The sequence below is a fragment of the Mustela nivalis genome (genome assembly GCF_964662115.1).
Source record: "Mustela nivalis genome assembly, chromosome: 6".
Taxonomy (NCBI): domain Eukaryota; kingdom Metazoa; phylum Chordata; class Mammalia; order Carnivora; family Mustelidae; genus Mustela; species Mustela nivalis.
The window spans coordinates 43,322,373-43,340,531 of NC_139025.1; the positions used below are offsets into that span (position 1 = coordinate 43,322,373).

Genomic DNA, 18,159 nt, shown 5'->3' on the forward strand with positions numbered 1-18,159 from the left:
GGACATCGCTCCAGAGGCTAAACCGGGGCGAAGCCCACACGGGGTCAGCGTGGCCTCAGGTCCCACAGGGTCACAGAAGGATCGGGGGTGTCTGACTGTCGCAGAGCTTGCGGGTATTGGAACGGGAAAGCCAGCTACAGAGACAGAGCCGACAGTAAGCTCACAGCTCGGTGTAACCTTGAACCGGTCGCAGGCTCGGTGAGCTTGCAGCGCGGCCGGAGGTCAGGCAGACGGGAGTAACTGGGCGCTGTTCTCTGAGGGCGCACTGAGGAGTGCGGCCCTGGGCTCTCAGCTCCTCCGGGCTGGAGACCAGGAGGCCGCCATTTGTATTCCCGTCCTCCGGAACTCTACGGAAAGTGCTCAGGGAACAAAAGCTCCTGAAAGCAAACCCGAGCGGATTACTCAACCCGGCCCATGGTAAGGGCGGTGTAATTTTGCCTGGAGCAAAGACACTTGAGAATCACTACAACAGGCCCCTCCCCCAGAAGATCAAAAAGAAATCCAGCCGAGGCCAAGTTCACCTATCAAGGAGTGCGGTCTCAATACCAAGGAGAGCAGCAGAATTCCAGAGGAGGAGAAAGCCAAGCACGGAACTCATGGCTTTTTCCCTGTGATTTTTTTTAGTCTTGCAGTTAATTTAATTTTTTTCTTTTTCATTTTTTGTTTTTTTTTCTCGCCTTCGGGTAAATTTTTTTTTTTTTAACTTTTACCTTTTTCTTTTTTAACGTTTTATAACTAGTTTATCTAATATATATATATTTTTTCTTTTTTATATTTTTCTTATGTGCTTTCTTTTTTTAAATTATTTTCTTCTTTTTTTTCTTTTTTCTTTTTTTTTTTCTTTCTTCCTTTTTGAACCTCTTTTTATCCCCTTTCTCCCCCCTCACAATTTGGGATCTCTTCTAATTTGGTTAAAGCATATTTTCCTGGGGTTGTTGCCACCCTTTTAGTATTTTACTTGCTCCTTCATATACTCTTATCTGGACAAAATGACAGGACGGAAAAATTCAACACACAAAAAAGAACAAGAGGCAGTACCGAAGGCTAGGGACCTAATCAATACAGACATTGGTAATATGTCAGATCTAGAGTTCAGAATGACAATTCTCAAGGTTCTAGCCGGGCTCGAAAAAGGCATGGAAGATATTAGAGAAACCCTCTCGAGAGATATAAAAGCCCTTTCTGGAGAAATAAAAGAATTAAAATCTAACCAAGTTGAAATAAAAAAAGCTATTAATGAGGTGCAATCAAAAATGGAGGCTCTCACTGCTAGGATAAATGAGGCAGAAGAAAGAATTAGTGATATAGAAGACCAAATGACAGAGAATAAAGAAGCTGAGCAAAAGAGGGACAAACAGCTACTGGACCACGAGGGGAGAATTTGAGAGATAAGTGACACCATAAGATGAAACAACATTAGAATAATTGGGGTTCCAGAAGAAGAAGAAAGAGAGAGGGGAGCAGAAGGTATACTGGAGAGAATTATTGGGGAGAATTTCCCCAATATGGCAAAGGGAACGAGCATCAAAATTCAGGAGGTTCAGAGAACGCCCCTCAAAATCAATAAGAATAGGCCCACACCCCGTCACCTAATAGTAAAATTTACAAGTCTCAGTGACAAAGAGAAAATCCTGAAAGCAGCCCGGGAAAAGAAGTCTGTAACATACAATGGTAAAAATATTAGATTGGCAGCTGACTTATCCACAGAGACCTGGCAGGCCAGAAAGAGCTGGCATGATATATTCAGAGCACTAAACGAGAAAAACATGCAGCCAAGAATACTATATCCAGCTAGGCTATCATTGAAAATAGAAGGAGAGATTAAAAGCTTCCAGGACAAACAAAAACTGAAAGAATTTGCAAACACCAAACCAGCTCTACAGGAAATATTGAAAGGGGTCCTCTAAGCAAAGAGAGAGCCTACAAGTGGTAGATCAGAAAGGAACAGAGACCATATACAGTAACAGTCACCTTACAGGCAATACAATGGCCCTAAATTCATATCTCTCAATAGTTACCCTGAATGTTAATGGGCTAAATGCCCCTGTCAAAAGACACAGGGTATCAGAATGGATAAAAAAACAAAACCCATCTATATGTTGCCTCCAAGAAACTCATTTTAAGCCTGAAGACACCTCCAGATTTAAAGTGAGGGGGTGGAAAAGAATTTACCATGCTAATGGACATCAGAAGAAAGCAGGAGTGGCAATCCTTATATCGGATCAATTAGATTTTAAGCCAAAGACTATAATAAGAGATGAGGAAGGACACTATATCATACTCAAAGGGTCTGTCCAACAAGAAGATTTAACAATTTTAAATATCTATGCCCCCAACGTGGGAGCAGCCAACTATATAAACCAATTAATAACAAAATCAAAGAAACACATCAACAATAATACAATAATAGTAGGGGACTTTAACACTCCCCTCACTGAAATGGACAGATCATCCAAGCGAAAGATCAGCAAGGAAATAAAGGCCTTAAACGACACACTGGACCAGATGGACATCACAGATATATTCAGAACATTTCATCCCAAAGCAACAGAATACACATTCTTCTCTAGTGCACATGGAACATTCTCCAGAATAGATCACATCCTCGGTCCTAAATCAGGACTCAACCAGTATCGAAAGATTGGGATCATTCCCTGCATATTTTCAGACCACAATGCTCTAAAGCTAGAATTCAACCACAAAACGAAGTTTGAAAAGAACCCAAATACATGGAGACTAAATAGCATCCTTGTAAAGAATGAATGGGTCAACCGGGAAATTAAAGAAGAATTGAAAAAAATCATGGAAACAAATGATAATGAAAATACAACGGTTCAAAATCTGTGGGACACAACAAAGGCAGTCCTGAGAGGAAAATATATAGCGGTACAAGCCTTTCACAAGAAACAAGAAAGGTCTCAGGTACACAACCTAACCCTACACCTAAAGGAGCTGGAGAAAGAACAAGAAAGAAACCCTAAGCCCAGCAGGAGAAGAGAAATCATAAAGATCAGAGCAGAAATCAATGAAATAGAAACCAAAAAAACAATAGAACAAATCAATGAAACTAGGAGCTGGTTCTTTGAAAGAATTAATAAAATTGATAAACCCCTGGCCTGACTTATCAAAAAGAAAAGAGAAAGGACCCAAATAAATAAAATCATGAATGAAAGAGGAGAGATCACAACTAACACCAAAGAAATACAAACTATTATAAGAACATACTATGAGCAACTCTACGCCAATAAATTTGACAATCTGGAAGAAATGGATGCATTCCTAGAAACATATAAACTACCACAACTGAACCAGGAAGAAACAGAAAGCCTGAACAGACCCATAACCAGTAAGGAGATTCAAACAGTCATTAAAAATCTCCAAACAAACAAAAGTCCAGGGCCAGACGGCTTCCCGGGGGAATTCTACCAAACATTTAAAGAAGAACTAATTCCTATTCTCCTGAAACTGTTCCAAAAAATAGAAATGGAAGGAAAACTTCCAAACTCATTTTATGAGGCCAGCATCACCTTGATCCCAAAACCAGACAAGGATCCCATCAAAAAAGAGAGCTATAGACCAATATCCTTGATGAACACAGATGCGAAAATACTCAACAAAATACTAGCTAATAGGATTCAACAGTACATTAAAAAGATTATTCACCACGACCAAGTGGGATGCAAGGTTGGTTCAACATCTGCAAATCAGTCAATGTGATACAACACATTAATAAAAGAAAGAACAAGAACCATATGATACTCTCAATAGATGCTGAAAAAGCATTTGACAAAGTACAGCATCCCTTCCTGATCAAAACTCTTCAAAGTGTAGGGATCGAGGGCACATACCTCAATATCATCAAAGCCATCTATGAAAAACCCACTGCAAATATCATTCTCAATGGAGAAAAACTGAAAGCTTTTCCGCTAAGGTCAGGAACACGGCAGGGATGTCCATTATCACCACTTCTATTCAATGTAGTAGTAGAGGTCCTAGCCTCGGCAATCAGACAACAAAAGGAAATTAAAGGCATCCAAATCGGCAAAGAAGAAGTCAAATTATCACTCTTTGCAGATGATATGATACTATATGTGGAAAACCCAAAAGACTCCACTCCAAAACTGCTAGAACTTATACAGGAATTCAGTAAAGTGTCAGGATATAAAATCAATGCACAGAAATCAGTTGCATTTCTCTACACCAACAGCAAGACAGAAGAAAGAGAAATTAAGGAGTCAATCCCATTTACAATTGCACCCAAAACCATAAGATACCTAGGAATAAACCTAACCAAAGAGGCACAGAATCTATACTCAGAAAACTATAAAGTACTCATGAAAGAAATTGAGGAAGACACAAAGAAATGGAAAAATGTTCCATGCTCCTGGATTGGAAGAATAAATATTGTGAAAATGTCTATGCTACCTAAAGCAATCTACACATTTAATACAATTCCTATCAAAGTACCATCGATCTTTTTCAAAGAAATGGAACAAATAATTCTAAAATTTATATGGAACCAGAAAAGACCTCAAATAGCCAAAGGGATATTGAAAAAGAAAGCCAACGTTGGTGGCATCACAATTCCGGACTTCAAGCTCTATTACAAAGCTGTCATCATCAAGACAGTATGGTACTGGCACAAAACCAGACACATAGATCAATGGAACAGAATAGAGAGCCCAGAAATAGACCCTCAACTCTACGGTAAACTAATCTTCAACAAAGCAGGAAAGAATGTCCAATGGAAAAAAGACAGCCTCTTCAATAAATGGTGCTGGGAAAACTGGACAGCCACATGCAGAAAAATGAAATTGGACCATTTCCTTACACCACACACAAAAATAGACTCAAAATGGATGAAGGACCTCAATGTGCGAAAGGAATCCATCAAAATCCTTGAGGAGAACACAGGCAGCAACCTCTTCGACCTCAGCTGCAGCAACATCTTCCTAGGAACAACGCCAAAGGCAAGGGAAGCAAGGGCAAAAATGAACTATTGGGATTTCATCAAGATCAAAAGCTTTTGCACAGCAAAGGAAACAGTTAACAAAATCAAAAGACAACTGACAGAATGGGAGAAGATATTTGCAAACAACATATCAGATAAAGGACTAGTGTCCAGAATCTATAAAGAACTTAGCAAACTCAACACACAAAGAACAAATAATCCAATCAAGAAATGGGCAGAGGACATGAACAGACATTTTCTGCAAAGAAGACATCCAGATGGCCAACAGACACATGAAAAAGTGCTCCATATCACTCGGCATCAGGGAAATACAAATCAAAACCACAATGAGATATCACCTCACACCAGTCAGAATGGCTAAAATAAGTCAGGAAATGACAGATGCTGGCGAGGATGTGGAGAAAGGAGAACCCTCCTACACTGTTGGTGGGAATGCAAGCTGGTGCAGCCACTCTGGAAAACAGCATGGAGGTTCCTCAAAATGTTGAAAATAGAACTGCCCTATGACCCAGCAATTGCACTATTGGGTATTTACCCTAAAGATACAAACGTAGTGATCCAAAGGGGCACATGCACCCAAATGTTTATAGCAGCAATGTCCACAATAGCCAAACTATGGAAAGAACCTAGATGTCCATCAACAGATGAATGGATCAAGAAAATGTGGTATATATACACAATGGAATACTATGCAGCCATCAAAAGAAATGAAATCTTGCCATTTGCGACAACGTGGATGGAACTAGAGCGTATCATGCTTAGCGAAGTAAGTCAAGCAGAGAAAGACAACTATCATATGATCTCCCTGATATGAGGAAGTGGTGATGCAACATGGGGGCTTAAGTGGGTAGGAGAAGAATAAATGAAACAAGATGGGATTGGGAGGGAGACAAACCATAAGTGACTCTTAATCTCACAAAACAAACTGAGGGTTGCTGGGGGGAGGGGGTTTGGGAGAAGGGGGTGGGATTATGGACATTGGAGCGGGTATGTGCTTTGATGAGTGCTGTGAAGTGTGTAAACCTGGTGATTCACAGACCTGTACCCCTGGGGATAAAAATATATGTTTATAAAAAACAAAAAATTAAAAAAAAAAGAAGTTTTGAGAATCTTACAGCAATAAACATGCATATTAAGAAGTTAGAAAAGTCTAGGGGAGCCTGGGTGGCTCAGACGTTGGGCGTCTGCTTTTGGCTTGGGTCATGATCCCAGGGTCGTGGGATCGAGCCCCACGTCAGGCTCCCTGCTCAGCGGGAGGCGTGCTTCTCCCTCTCCCACTCCACCTGTTTGTGTTCCTTCTCTCACTGTCTCTCTCTGTCAAATAAATAAATAAAATCTTAAAAAAAAAAAGAAATTAGAAAAGTCTCAAACAAGCTAACTTTAACCTAATTTTATACTTCAAGGAACTAGAAAAAGAAGAATAAGGCAATCGCAAAGTTAGCAGAAATAAGGATTGAAGCAGAAATAAATGAATTAAACACCAGAAAAACAACAGAAAAGATTAATGAAACTAAGAACTATTCTTCAAAAAGATAAACAAAATTGACAAACCTTTAGCTAAACCAGGAAAAAAGAAGACCCAAAATTAGATATGAAAGAGGAAACATTATACCTGGTATTACAGACATACACAGAATGATGAAAGACAGCTACAATGTAGAAGAAAAGAAACATTTCCCAGAAACACACATCAACCAAGAGTAAATCAGGAAGAGTCAGAAAATTTGAACAGCCCAGTAATGAGTAAAGAGATCCAATCAGTAATTTAAACAAAATCCCAAGAAACTCCAGGACCAGACGGCTTCAACTAGAGAATTCTACCAAACATTTAAAGAAGAATTAACACCAATCCTTCTCAAACTCTTTCAAAATGTTGAGGAGGAAGGAACATTTCCAAACTCATTCCATTGATACCAAAACCAGATAAAGATACTACAAGAAAATTATAGACCAATATCCCTGATATATAAAGATATAAAATTTCTCAAGAAAATATGAACAAATTCAAAAACGCATTAAAAGGATTATACACCATGAGCAAGTGAGACTTCCCCTGGGATGCAAGGAGGGTTCAAAGTATGCAAATCAATAAATGTAATACATCATATCAAGAAAATGAAAGATAATCACATGATCATCTCAATAGCCACAGAAAGAGCATTTGACAAAATACAACATCCTTACAGAATAAAAACCCTTAACAGATTGGCTACAGAAGGAATATACCTCAACATAATCAAGTTCACATATGACAAACCTGCAGCTAAGTTTCCTCTAAGATCAGAAAGACAAGGATGCCCATGCTCACCGTTCCTACTCAATATAGTGCTACATGTCCTAGCCAGAGCAATTAGGCAAGATAAATAAATACATGGCATACAAATTGGAAAGAAAGAAGTAAAACTATTGCTTAGCACCCTTTGCTAATGATATGATCTTACATACTGAGAATTGCAAAGAATCAGTCAAAAAGCTGTTGGAATTAACGTTTTCAGGAAAGTGGCAGGACGCAAAACGAACACAGAGAAGTAAGTTGCATTCCTTTACACTAATGAGGAAGCATTTGAAAAAGGCCTAAAGAAAACTATTCCACTCACAATACCATCAAGAACAGTAAAATACTTAGGAATAAATTTCACCAAGGACATGAAAGATCTGTACAATGAAAAGTACAGACTTTGCTGAAAGAACTGAAGGCACAGACAAATGGGAAGATAGCTGAATCAGAAGAATATTGTTAAAACGGCCATACTACCCAAATCCATCTACAGATTCAGCACAATCTCCATCAAAATATTAAGAGAATTCCCTAGAAATAGAAGAAATAATCCTAAACTTTGTGTGCAACCAGGAAAGACCCCAAATAGCCAAAAAATTAAAAACAACTACCACATTACCCAGCATTTCCATTTTAGGGCACACACTCAAAGGAAATGAAGACATGATTTCAAGGAGATACAGGCACTCCCATGTTTATTGCATTATTCTCAACAGCCAAGATATGAAAGGCCACCCCAATGCCCATCAATGAATGAACAGATTAAAAAAAAAGACACTGTAAATATTATTTACCCACAAGAAAGGAGGATCTCCTTCCATTTGCAACAAGGTGGGTGGACCCTGAGCACATTATGCTAAGCAAGTCAGAGAAAAATTATATCACGTGTATGTGGAATCTTTAAAAGTTAAGCCTATGAAAAACAGAGTAAAATGACAGTTATCAGGGATGGGATGGGGAGGGGGCGTACAGGGAGAGAGTGTTTAAGGGTTCAAGCTTGTAATGAGCAGTGAATCAGCCACAGAGATCTAATGCACCACGTTATGAATATAGCTCATATTATTGTACTCCAGTTGTGCAATGTGGTAAATAATACAATACTAGCAATCATTTTATAACACATAGAAAATCATGGTAAGTATAAAAGTGAACAAATTTGACATGTAATGTTACATGTCAAATTTATTCAATTATGAAAAGTAAATTAAAAAAATAAAAGGGTGGCTCAGTCTGTTAGCGTCTGCCTTTGGTTCAGGTCATGATCCTGGGGTCCTGGGATCAAGCCCCTGGTCGGGCTTCCTGTTTAGGAAGGAGCCTGCTTCTCCCTCTGCCCCTCCCCATTTGTGCCCTCTCTCTCCCTCTCTGTCAAATAAATAAATAAAATCTTAAAAAACCCCACCAATATAAAGAGATAAGGAAGAAACAGTGCTTCTGCCGCCTCTTCTTCAGCCGAAGTCGCTATGTGGCAGCGGTGCATGGAAGTGTGGGAGCCATCTCTCATCCCTAAGGCAGTTTGAGGAAGCAGATCTGCCTGGGGACATGGGGGTAAGATAGAACAAACTTGCTTCCTTGGATGTCACACAACCATTGAATTACCCAGGCCTCGGCCTGTCTTCCTTGGTGCATCTTGTTACAGAAATAATACATTCTTGTTATTGTTTAGGCCATCAAAAAAAAAAAAGATTTTATTTATTTATTTGAGAGAGAGACAGAGAGAGTGTGTGGGTGTGTGTACAAGCAGAGATAAAGGGGTAGAGGGGAAAGCAGACCTCCTGCTTGAGCAAGGAGCCCGTTGTGGGACTCGATCCCATGAATCTCGGAGAATGACCTGAGTGGAAGGCAGATGCTTAACTGACTAAGCCACCCAGGTGCCCCTGTTTAGGCCATTTTTAAAAGGCCATTTTGAATGTTCTATTTTTTTCCCCCTGCAAAAACATACTGATTAAAAATAAAAAAGAAGAAGAACTATATTACAATTGTATATTCACTAAAACTTCTGGGTTTCATTTACTCGGAAGCCTCACAGAGTCAGAAGTTTTTAATCTGTTTTGTTCCCTGTGCTATCACATCTATGACACTTGACGTGGGACACAGCCCAATGAAAATTTTCTGAATGAAAGAATGTCACTTTTTCCTTTGAACTCTATGTAGATTTGACTATTTATTTTCTCCCACTGAAATAAACCCCTTAAATCTACTATAAATATATTCATAGACATTTAAAAAAAGCAATTACTGTACATGCACTTAATACAGCAAATGTAACAAGTATCAGGTAATGACGTAGTTATATTTAGATTCTTAATAACAACCTTTCAAGCTCTACATCTGAAAATTAAAATCTCCAAATCTAAGCAGAGGCATCGTGGAAAGCAGATCTTTGGCTACAATTAAATGTTATATCTGATGATAATGGGTGTTTTTCTTGAAACAGTGTCTTCAGTAACAGTACTTACTCCAAGAAATATGTTTTTGGAAGAGTCAAATCCGGCTGCGAATATCCGTGCAGTGTAAGGTTCATTCCTGTCGCAGACAATCCTGCAGGCAAACCGGGAGATGGTACTTTGTGTAATCTGGGCCTCATCGTTGTTCTGACTGCCAGAAATTGTGTCTGTAACAACGAAGTCGATAGGGCTTTCTGTTGATCTGCCCACCTAAATAAATCAAATGTACTCATGACTCGTCTGAAAAAGATGTCACCATATTTGGTTCACATGGAATAAGTGTTCAAGATCCCTTTAACATTTATTATTTCTGCTCTGAGGGTAAGAATTTAATGACAAAAAAATTCAGTTCTGTTCCTTTTCTTGTTTAAGGGAGATATTAGAGTAACCAATCATCAGATTTTTAAATATTAAGAGAAGAGCTAAATTTTTTATTCTGGAGAAAACATTAGATCTTGCTTCCTTCTATCCCCCCAACAGATTGTATCTCTTAGATTAGGTGAAACATTACTTTAACACAGCAAATTACTCTCTACCCCACTCACCCTGCCCCCCATTTCCAGATGGAAAAAGCCAAGATTTTAAAGAAAGCCAAGAAACAAAGGAATTCCTGCCCAGCAGCAGGGATTGGTTTTCCACACTAAGTACGTCTACCAGTGACTCATGGCACAGAGCAAGCACAGCCCTGACCCAGACACAGATCAAATGCCTGTTGCCATTATTCAGTATAAATGAAAATGATGTAAAGGGAAATACAAGTCAGTCCAGAGTTTGGGATGCAGTCAGATGAAAGGTTCAAAAAGCTGGTCTTAACATTTCAATTTTGGATTGAAAAAAGAAAATCTCTTTTGGGAAGGTCTAAAAACCTGCCAATATTATGTTGACTTACTTCCTTTGGTAAGATTAAATGCTTCCAGAAAGAATATATTTCATTTGGGAGAGCTTAAAGTTCTTAAAAAAAAAAAGGTGTTTATACTCAGTAAATTCAGTAAGATAGGTACTGCTCTGTCCTGTGAACTAGGAAAAGTATGTTTACAAATGCAAAATCCTCAAGATAGAATATCAAGACATTTTGTAATGTTGTTTATGAATCTCTGACCAGAAAACAATGATACATATTATTTATATACCATTGAGACGTTTCAAATTAAAATCATTTATATGTAAACAAATCATTTCTCACTAAATAGGACATAACTGTTCTTTCCTAACACTAGTGACTTTGATTTCGCAGCTGATTAGGGGAGGGACACAGGGAGCCCCCAGACAGACATGTATGCAGAAGACCCCCAAAAGTTAATTTCTCAGGTATCTTAATCCTGATCACCAAATTCTACCTAAAATATGAGACGTAATATATTTTTCATCCAAAGAGGGAAGAGTGAAAAAATATATATTATCTTGCATCATTTAGGTCGAACTATTGCCTTTCCAGAAAATTATTAACTTTCTTTTGTAAGCTCACACATTTTCATGCACAGATTATCTCCATTAAGGCAACAGACAAAAGACATCTCTTCTCTCTCTCTCTTTTTTTTTTTAAACTCTAAATTTTTTGCCCTAATGAAATGTGCCTGGAATAAAGTAGACTTCTGGGTTCACTGAAACTCATTGATGTGAAAAGATGCACATTGCCTGAATGTATGTGTTTCAGGCTTAGAAAACATAGAACTTGTTAAAAAATGCAACATAAAATCTAAATTAAAAGATATTATAAATCTTATACAAACCATCTTTCTAAGGTTGGGTCTTCCCTTGGCTAGATCACTGAAAAGCTGGGTATGTGACTCAGAAGCTCTGATTCAGTATGTTTTTTAATTTATTTTAAAGCTATTCTCTTAGCTACTTTGAGGCGTACAATACAGTATTATTAACTATAATCACCATGCTGTACATTAGATCCCCAGAACCTATTCATCTTACAGCAGGAAGTTTGTACTCTGTGACCAACACCTCTCTATCTTCCCCCTCCCCTCAGCTCCTGGTAACTCCCATGCTAGTCTCTGCTTCTACAGTTTTGGCTTTGTTGCTTGGATTCCACATATAAGTGATACACAGTATTTTTCTTTAAGTTATTTCACTTTAAAGAGATTTTTTAAACTAGAAAGTAACAAATACTTAATGTAAAATATTTCACAAATACAGAAAAAAAAAATACCATAAAAGCTTCTCTAAACTCAGGAATCAACTTGTCCTGAACTGCTAAGCTTAGGAGTGAAATGTGTAAAGTTCTACAATTGCCTAGCGCTCTACAAAGACAAAGTCCCTGACAACTTCTGTCACCTCCACAGAAGAAGACAAAGTCTCTTCAAGCTCTGTTAGAAGCACAAAGCTAAGACCATGCTCGAGTAGAATGTCACACAACTGTTACTGTCTACAAAGATTACTTTCTTCGGGCAAGGCCATGTTTCTTTCATCCCAGTGTATTAAATGAATGTCTTGATGAGTTAACGGAAATGGGCTATAACTCATGACATTTTAGTCCAACCGGAACATACTGCTAGGATCAATTATTGCAAGTCATGATACTTATCTGACTGGTCATGTTCAATTGGTTTATCAAATTCACTCCCTCTTAAATCTAACCTGTGGTGTGCCACCAATATAATTTTATACTTTTGCATACAAACCTCATGTTCTTTTTGCCAGAAAAAAAAAAAAAAAGTAAGCTACTTTCCTACTGAAAACTCACCCGGTGTGCAAAACTTGGAACCCACCCTTTTGGGTACTGGATCAACTCTACATCATCTTAAGGGCGGTCATGTAGACAAAGAAAGATGGTTCTGAATTCTGTCTGGTGATCATTCAGTGCTGATTCTCATAGAGTAGCCTGAGGGAGGATTTTACTGACACCACACACATATATGAGAAGAGTTTGGGTTTGTCTGGTTGTCAGTCCAATTCAGTGCAGGTAAGATGGCACAGAAACACCCGAAAGGGCCTCCCTCACCTTTCCTGGACCAATGGTACTCCTACCCCTGCGTCCGTAACCTTATTTCCTAACTTCCTTCCAATGACAAGGAGGAAATACCACTGCTCCTACCCAAGACCAATCTTTCTGCTGATGCCTGGGGTCTCAGTATTCTTCCCTTCCCAAGGATTCTGCTCCTGACACTATCCCTTCTCTCTCCCGAATCATCCACTTCTTTCTCCCTCCTACTAGATCTTAGCATCGGTTATCAAACATTCTAGAGCTTCTCAAATTCTGTGACTCTGCGGGAGTGGGGGGTGGTGGTGTTTGAAAGGACCAATTTGTTTTTTAAATTTCAGCCTGTCACTGATACATTTTAAAAGTACAATCAAAATGAGTATCAGGAAAATGATCACCTGCTTGGAGGCTTCAGGTACTATAAAAAGTGTTATACGTTTCCAAACTCCTCCTCGCCATTTCCCACCCAGCTCACTCTGTGCTGTTAACAGACACTTGGCCGTCCAGTTGAGGATACTCCAATAGCGTTGTTCTAGACTAGTCTCTCACCTTAAAAAAACACATTCCTTCCCTTGCAAACGTCCTCAAGCTACAGGCCCATTTCTCTGATTCACGTAGTGGCAATACTTCTTGAAAAAAATCTGTCACTAGTTACTACCCTCCCATTGCCTTACTCATGCCCTTCACTTCTCTCCTCTGCTGGCCCCACGGGGTGTTTCTACCCCAGAGCCCCACTGACACCACTCTCGCACAGGTTTCCAGGGCATGTAGCTGGTATCCTGCCATATCTGTACCTGGTATTAGAATAATGAAACTCTTACAGGCTAGTTGGCAAATAGACCCCTTCCCTGCACTTTCTGTTCTCTTCCTATGTAATACCATCAAATTCCATTATTAGCCAAAAAGCCCTGATCTCTACCCAGAACTTCAATGACCACTTGGGGGTCTAATAAGCATCTCAAAATGTAGCATGTTCTAAACAGAACCTGGATTCCTCCTTCAACCCCTAGATTCCCCAGGTCAACAACTGGCATCTGATCTACTAAAGCTAAAAATCAATACCAAAGAATTAGCCTTGATCCTTTATTTTCCTCTACACCCACAGTTAACCCTGCCTGTCAATACTCCCTCCAGACATGGTCTGCATCCTTCCATTTCTCCCCACCTTAGCTCCTGCTGCCAGGAGCTCCTCTTTGGACTGCATTACCCTCATCTTCAAACTGGTCTCCCTGTTTTCACATGTGACATTTCCATTTTTGTCTAGACAGTACTTGAAGGTATCTCTCAGAAATGTAAATCAGATTATACCTCTCCCTTGCTTAATCCTCCAATTTGCTTGGCCTAAGGGCCCCACCTATCCAAGCTCATTTCATTTCATTAACCTCCTCCTTCACCCTGCTCCTTCCTGGGGGCCATGGCACTTGCTCCTGCTGCTGCTTCATTTGTGGTCTGTTTCCCTCCTCTAGAATGCAGGCTCCACCAGAGGGGAGCCTGGGCTGCCTCCCTCCAGTAACTAGATGAGTATCTGATACACAGCAGGTGCTCGAGAAATGAAACTGACGCATGGATGATTAGGACAGTGACCCTGAACCCTGGGAGAGAGGCAGGTATCATGTTTCAAGAAAGAACTGTCACATTTTTCTCACCTAGGTGGGTGCTAATAAGATGTTACCATCTAAAAGTAGTGTAAAACACCTAAATTAAAAACCAAATGAACAAAACCAAGCCTGTAAGGTCCAGCAACACCCAGGATCAGGACTATGAAACTGAGCAATGTGCAAGGCATTTGGCTTCCTTACCCCAAGGATCAGAATGGATTTGGCATCATACCTCCCTTTAGGGGCCTTGGAAAACATTTCATCACTTCCTGTGACAATTTTTAATATTTTTCTCTCTCAAAAGCTACACTCTTTTTTTCTGTCCTTTATGTACACCTATTCTAGAAAATAACTACTATGAAATTGTTGCTATACCAACTCAGACTTTCTCACACTTACCCCATCTCTTAAATTCTGATCAAACTGATACTTTTTTCCCTGGGCAATAGTATTTCTGAGCTCTGAGCCTACTCTGTTTCCACCGTGGGAAAGGCAGCACAAGGCCCTTCTCTGGTTTGGTCTGATGTTCTGCTTTTAAATGCTCAATTAGCCTAGAAATCATTTTAAAGAATAATGGCTACAATGAACAGCCCTTACCACCAAGGTTCATGCTTGAGAAATAGGAATGGTACAGTGTTTTTTGCTCAGAAACCTTTCTCAATGATAGGTTGGGGACACAAAAATGTGTAAAAGGAAGAAAAAAATTAAAACAAGCTTGATTTTTCAGGATCTTCTAAGAGTTATTTAATTCTACTCTGCTTAGAGTGATCTGATATTAATCCTCCAATATGTCTAGTTATTTTGCAAGTGGAATCAGATTATTTTAGTAAAAATGACAAATGTGTTCTGTTTCCTTAGTAAATCAATAAATCCTTGTTGAATTACCATGCTTCATTTAAAGAGGTCAACCTGGTACTATGTAGGAATGTAGAACTCAGCAGACATAAATCTTACTGCTGCCACTAACACCTTCTCTGCCCTTAGTACTAGTCATCTTTCCTTTCAAAGACCCAGATTTCCCAGCTATGGAAGGCAAGTGGATAGTATAGTGTAGTTCGGTATTTCTCAGCGCAGTCTATGAACCTCCCAGGGTCCCTGAGACCTTTTCTAAGGACCCGGTCCATGAAGCCAAAATTGCTTTCATAATAATACAAATAATACAAATACAAAGGCTGTTGGCCTTTTCCACTGTGCTAAAATTTATCCAAATGGCACTAAGGCGATCAAGTGCTTTCATGGGAATCAAACCAGTGGCACCAAACTGTATTAATGGCCTCTGTATTCTTTATTGGCATGCACTTGCAGTTAAAAATAATGCTAGTTTCACTTAAGTATGCCTTTGGTGAAGTAGTAAAAAATTACTTTTATTAAATATTGGGCCTTTCACATAATCATCTATATAATGAAATGGAAAGTGTGCAAAAAAGCATTTAGAAGTTTATAACAGTATGGAGGTTCCTTAAAAAATTAAAAATCAAACTGCCATGTGATTCAGCAATCCTGTTCCTGGGTATTTATCAAAGTAAATGCTGAAATCAGGCTCTCAAGGAGAGATCTGCTCCCCAGGTTCACTGTAGCCTTATTTACAATAGCCAAGGTATAGAAACAACCTAAATGTCCACCAGAGGGTGAGTGGATAAAGAAAATGTGGTAGAAACATCCAGTAGGATACTATTCAGCCTTCAAAACAAGGAAATCCTGCCACAAGCAACAGCGTGGACGAACCCAGAGTTCGTTACAGTGCTGCAGGATTACAATTATAGGAGGTACCTAAAGCAGTCAAATGGAAACTGAGCATGGCGGTTGCCAGGGGCTGGGGGATGGAGTGAAGTGGGAACCATTGTTCAACAGGTCCAAAGTTTCAGTTCTACAAGACGAAGAAGTTCCAAAGACGTGCTGTCTAGTGCTGTGCCAAATAACGCATTGCGTGTTCAGTTTGTCAAGAGGATGGATCTCATGTTAAAATTCTCATGAATCTTTCATTCATTCTGCACTTGCAGAGATGAGAAGGAAGAAAGTGAGCCATGGGAGTGGAATGTGTACCACAATGAAGAGTACGCGATCTCTGTCACAACAAGTCACCACAGAACAGTGATGAAGTTGCAGGGGCCTCCGCAGTGACATGTTGATTTTAAAGCGGTAAAAAAATGTATCACGACAACTGTAAAAATGTTCTTGATGTGCTTTTTCTGTGTTGAGACTCTGCTCTCTAGGGTAAAACGTGTGTCAAGAAAACTTTCTACGTAAAAAGAAAATCTTGTTAAGTAGAAGATTAATAATTTTGGAAAGTTATTAAAATGTTATTTTGAAGTCCTGTAAAATTATCAGCAGGGAAGCGTATGTATATACATATTTAGGAAGGGATTTTCTCTGGTAGAATGAGAAGAAAAAGTATTTAGAATATTATAAAATGGAATTGCATGAGGAGTAAAACCACTGTTAATATTTTGTCTAAAAATGATAAATCTTACTTTTGAGGCACTTAAATAATTGTCTATATCCATGACTATGAGTCTAGGACTGCTTAAATTTACTATTTGTTTTTAATTTTTTAAAGAAGATTTTATTTATTTATTTGAGAGAAAGAGAGAAGAGTGTGCGCACATGGGAAAGGAGCAGAGGAAGAGAGAGAGAAGTAGGCTCCTCGAGAGCAGGGAGCCTGACGCAGGTCCTGACCCCAGGACCTGATCATGACCTGAGCCCAAGGCAGATGTTTAACCCACTGAGCCACCCAGGTGCCTGTTTAGCTTTTTAAAAAATAGCTAGCACAGGGGTGCCTGAGTGGCTCAGTGAGTTAAGCCTCTGCCTTGGGCTCAGGTCATGATCTCAGGGTCCTGGGTTCGAGCCCTGTGTCAGGCTTTCTGCTCAGCGGGGAGCCTGCTTTGCCCCACCCCTCTGCCAGCCTCTCTGTCTACTTGTGATCTCTCTGTCAAATAAACAAATAAAATCTTTTTTTTTTTTTTTAGAAAGAAAAAACTAACATTCACACGGTTCAAAAATCATGTGTCAAATACCTACCTGTGTACCATCTGCCTGATCCCCCTCCCCACAAAGGCACTGGTTTAATAATAATGTCTTATTCCTCCTCTTGGAGCTTTTGAATGCATACACACGTTATTTAAATCATTTAACTATGCTAATATTTAATAATTAATATACTATTTAATATTTAATATATTTAATAACTTAAATTTATTAACATTGAAGATTAAGTAATCTTAATTGAATATATTATCAATGGCTCAATATAATGACATTAATATTTAACTCATTAAATAAATAAAATAAAATAAAAAATAAGAACTCATTAAATGGAGCTCTTCCCATGTCCATACATAAAGCTTTTTCTTGCTCTGTTTTACAGATTTGGAGGCCTCCTTCCACTATATGGCTGTACCTGAAATTACCAAGTGGGGCCCCTCCAGAACGACATTTATGTTGCTTACGATCTTATGCTAGTATTATTATTTTTTATTTAAATTCAATTAGTAATCTTTTGCTATTAAGCCTTGCTTTGAGCAATGACTTGGTAAAAATGTCATTCTGCATGTATGTAGGGGTATCTCTGGGGTCAATCTCTAGAAAAAGAAGAATTTTATAAAGATAAGAGCTAAGTCAAAGAGTGTAAGCATTTTACATTTTTCACAAGCATTTCCAAATCACCACCCCACTGAGGTCATACCAGTTTAAAGGACTCGGAGAGGGTTTCCTCACATGTCTGACAAAACTGTGCTGTGCAGATTTTTCCCTATCTAATAAGTGGAAATTAAGATCTCTGTGTGAACTGAATTCACATTTCTCTTTTTATAAGCCAGACTGAGGATATTTTCTTATTTTTCAGGGTTCCTTATTTCCCCTTTTTGATATTATCTGGAATACTGTTCTGACACCTGTTTCAAAATCATTCATTTAATAATTTAACATTCCATATAGAAATG

The 18,159-nt window shown here is 38.9% G+C and overlaps 1 protein-coding gene across 2 annotated transcripts in view; it reads right to left on the reverse strand.

The window, feature by feature from the left end:
* Positions 1 to 18,159, reverse strand: part of PELI2 (pellino E3 ubiquitin protein ligase family member 2) — a 188,869-nt gene that overhangs the window by 13,658 nt on the left and 157,052 nt on the right. For both annotated transcript variants that reach the window (XM_082735090.1, XM_082735091.1), the window contains exon 4: positions 9,707 to 9,904. In XM_082735090.1, the coding sequence (XP_082591216.1) occupies positions 9,707 to 9,904 (198 nt within the window). The remainder of the gene's footprint in view (positions 1 to 9,706; positions 9,905 to 18,159) is intronic.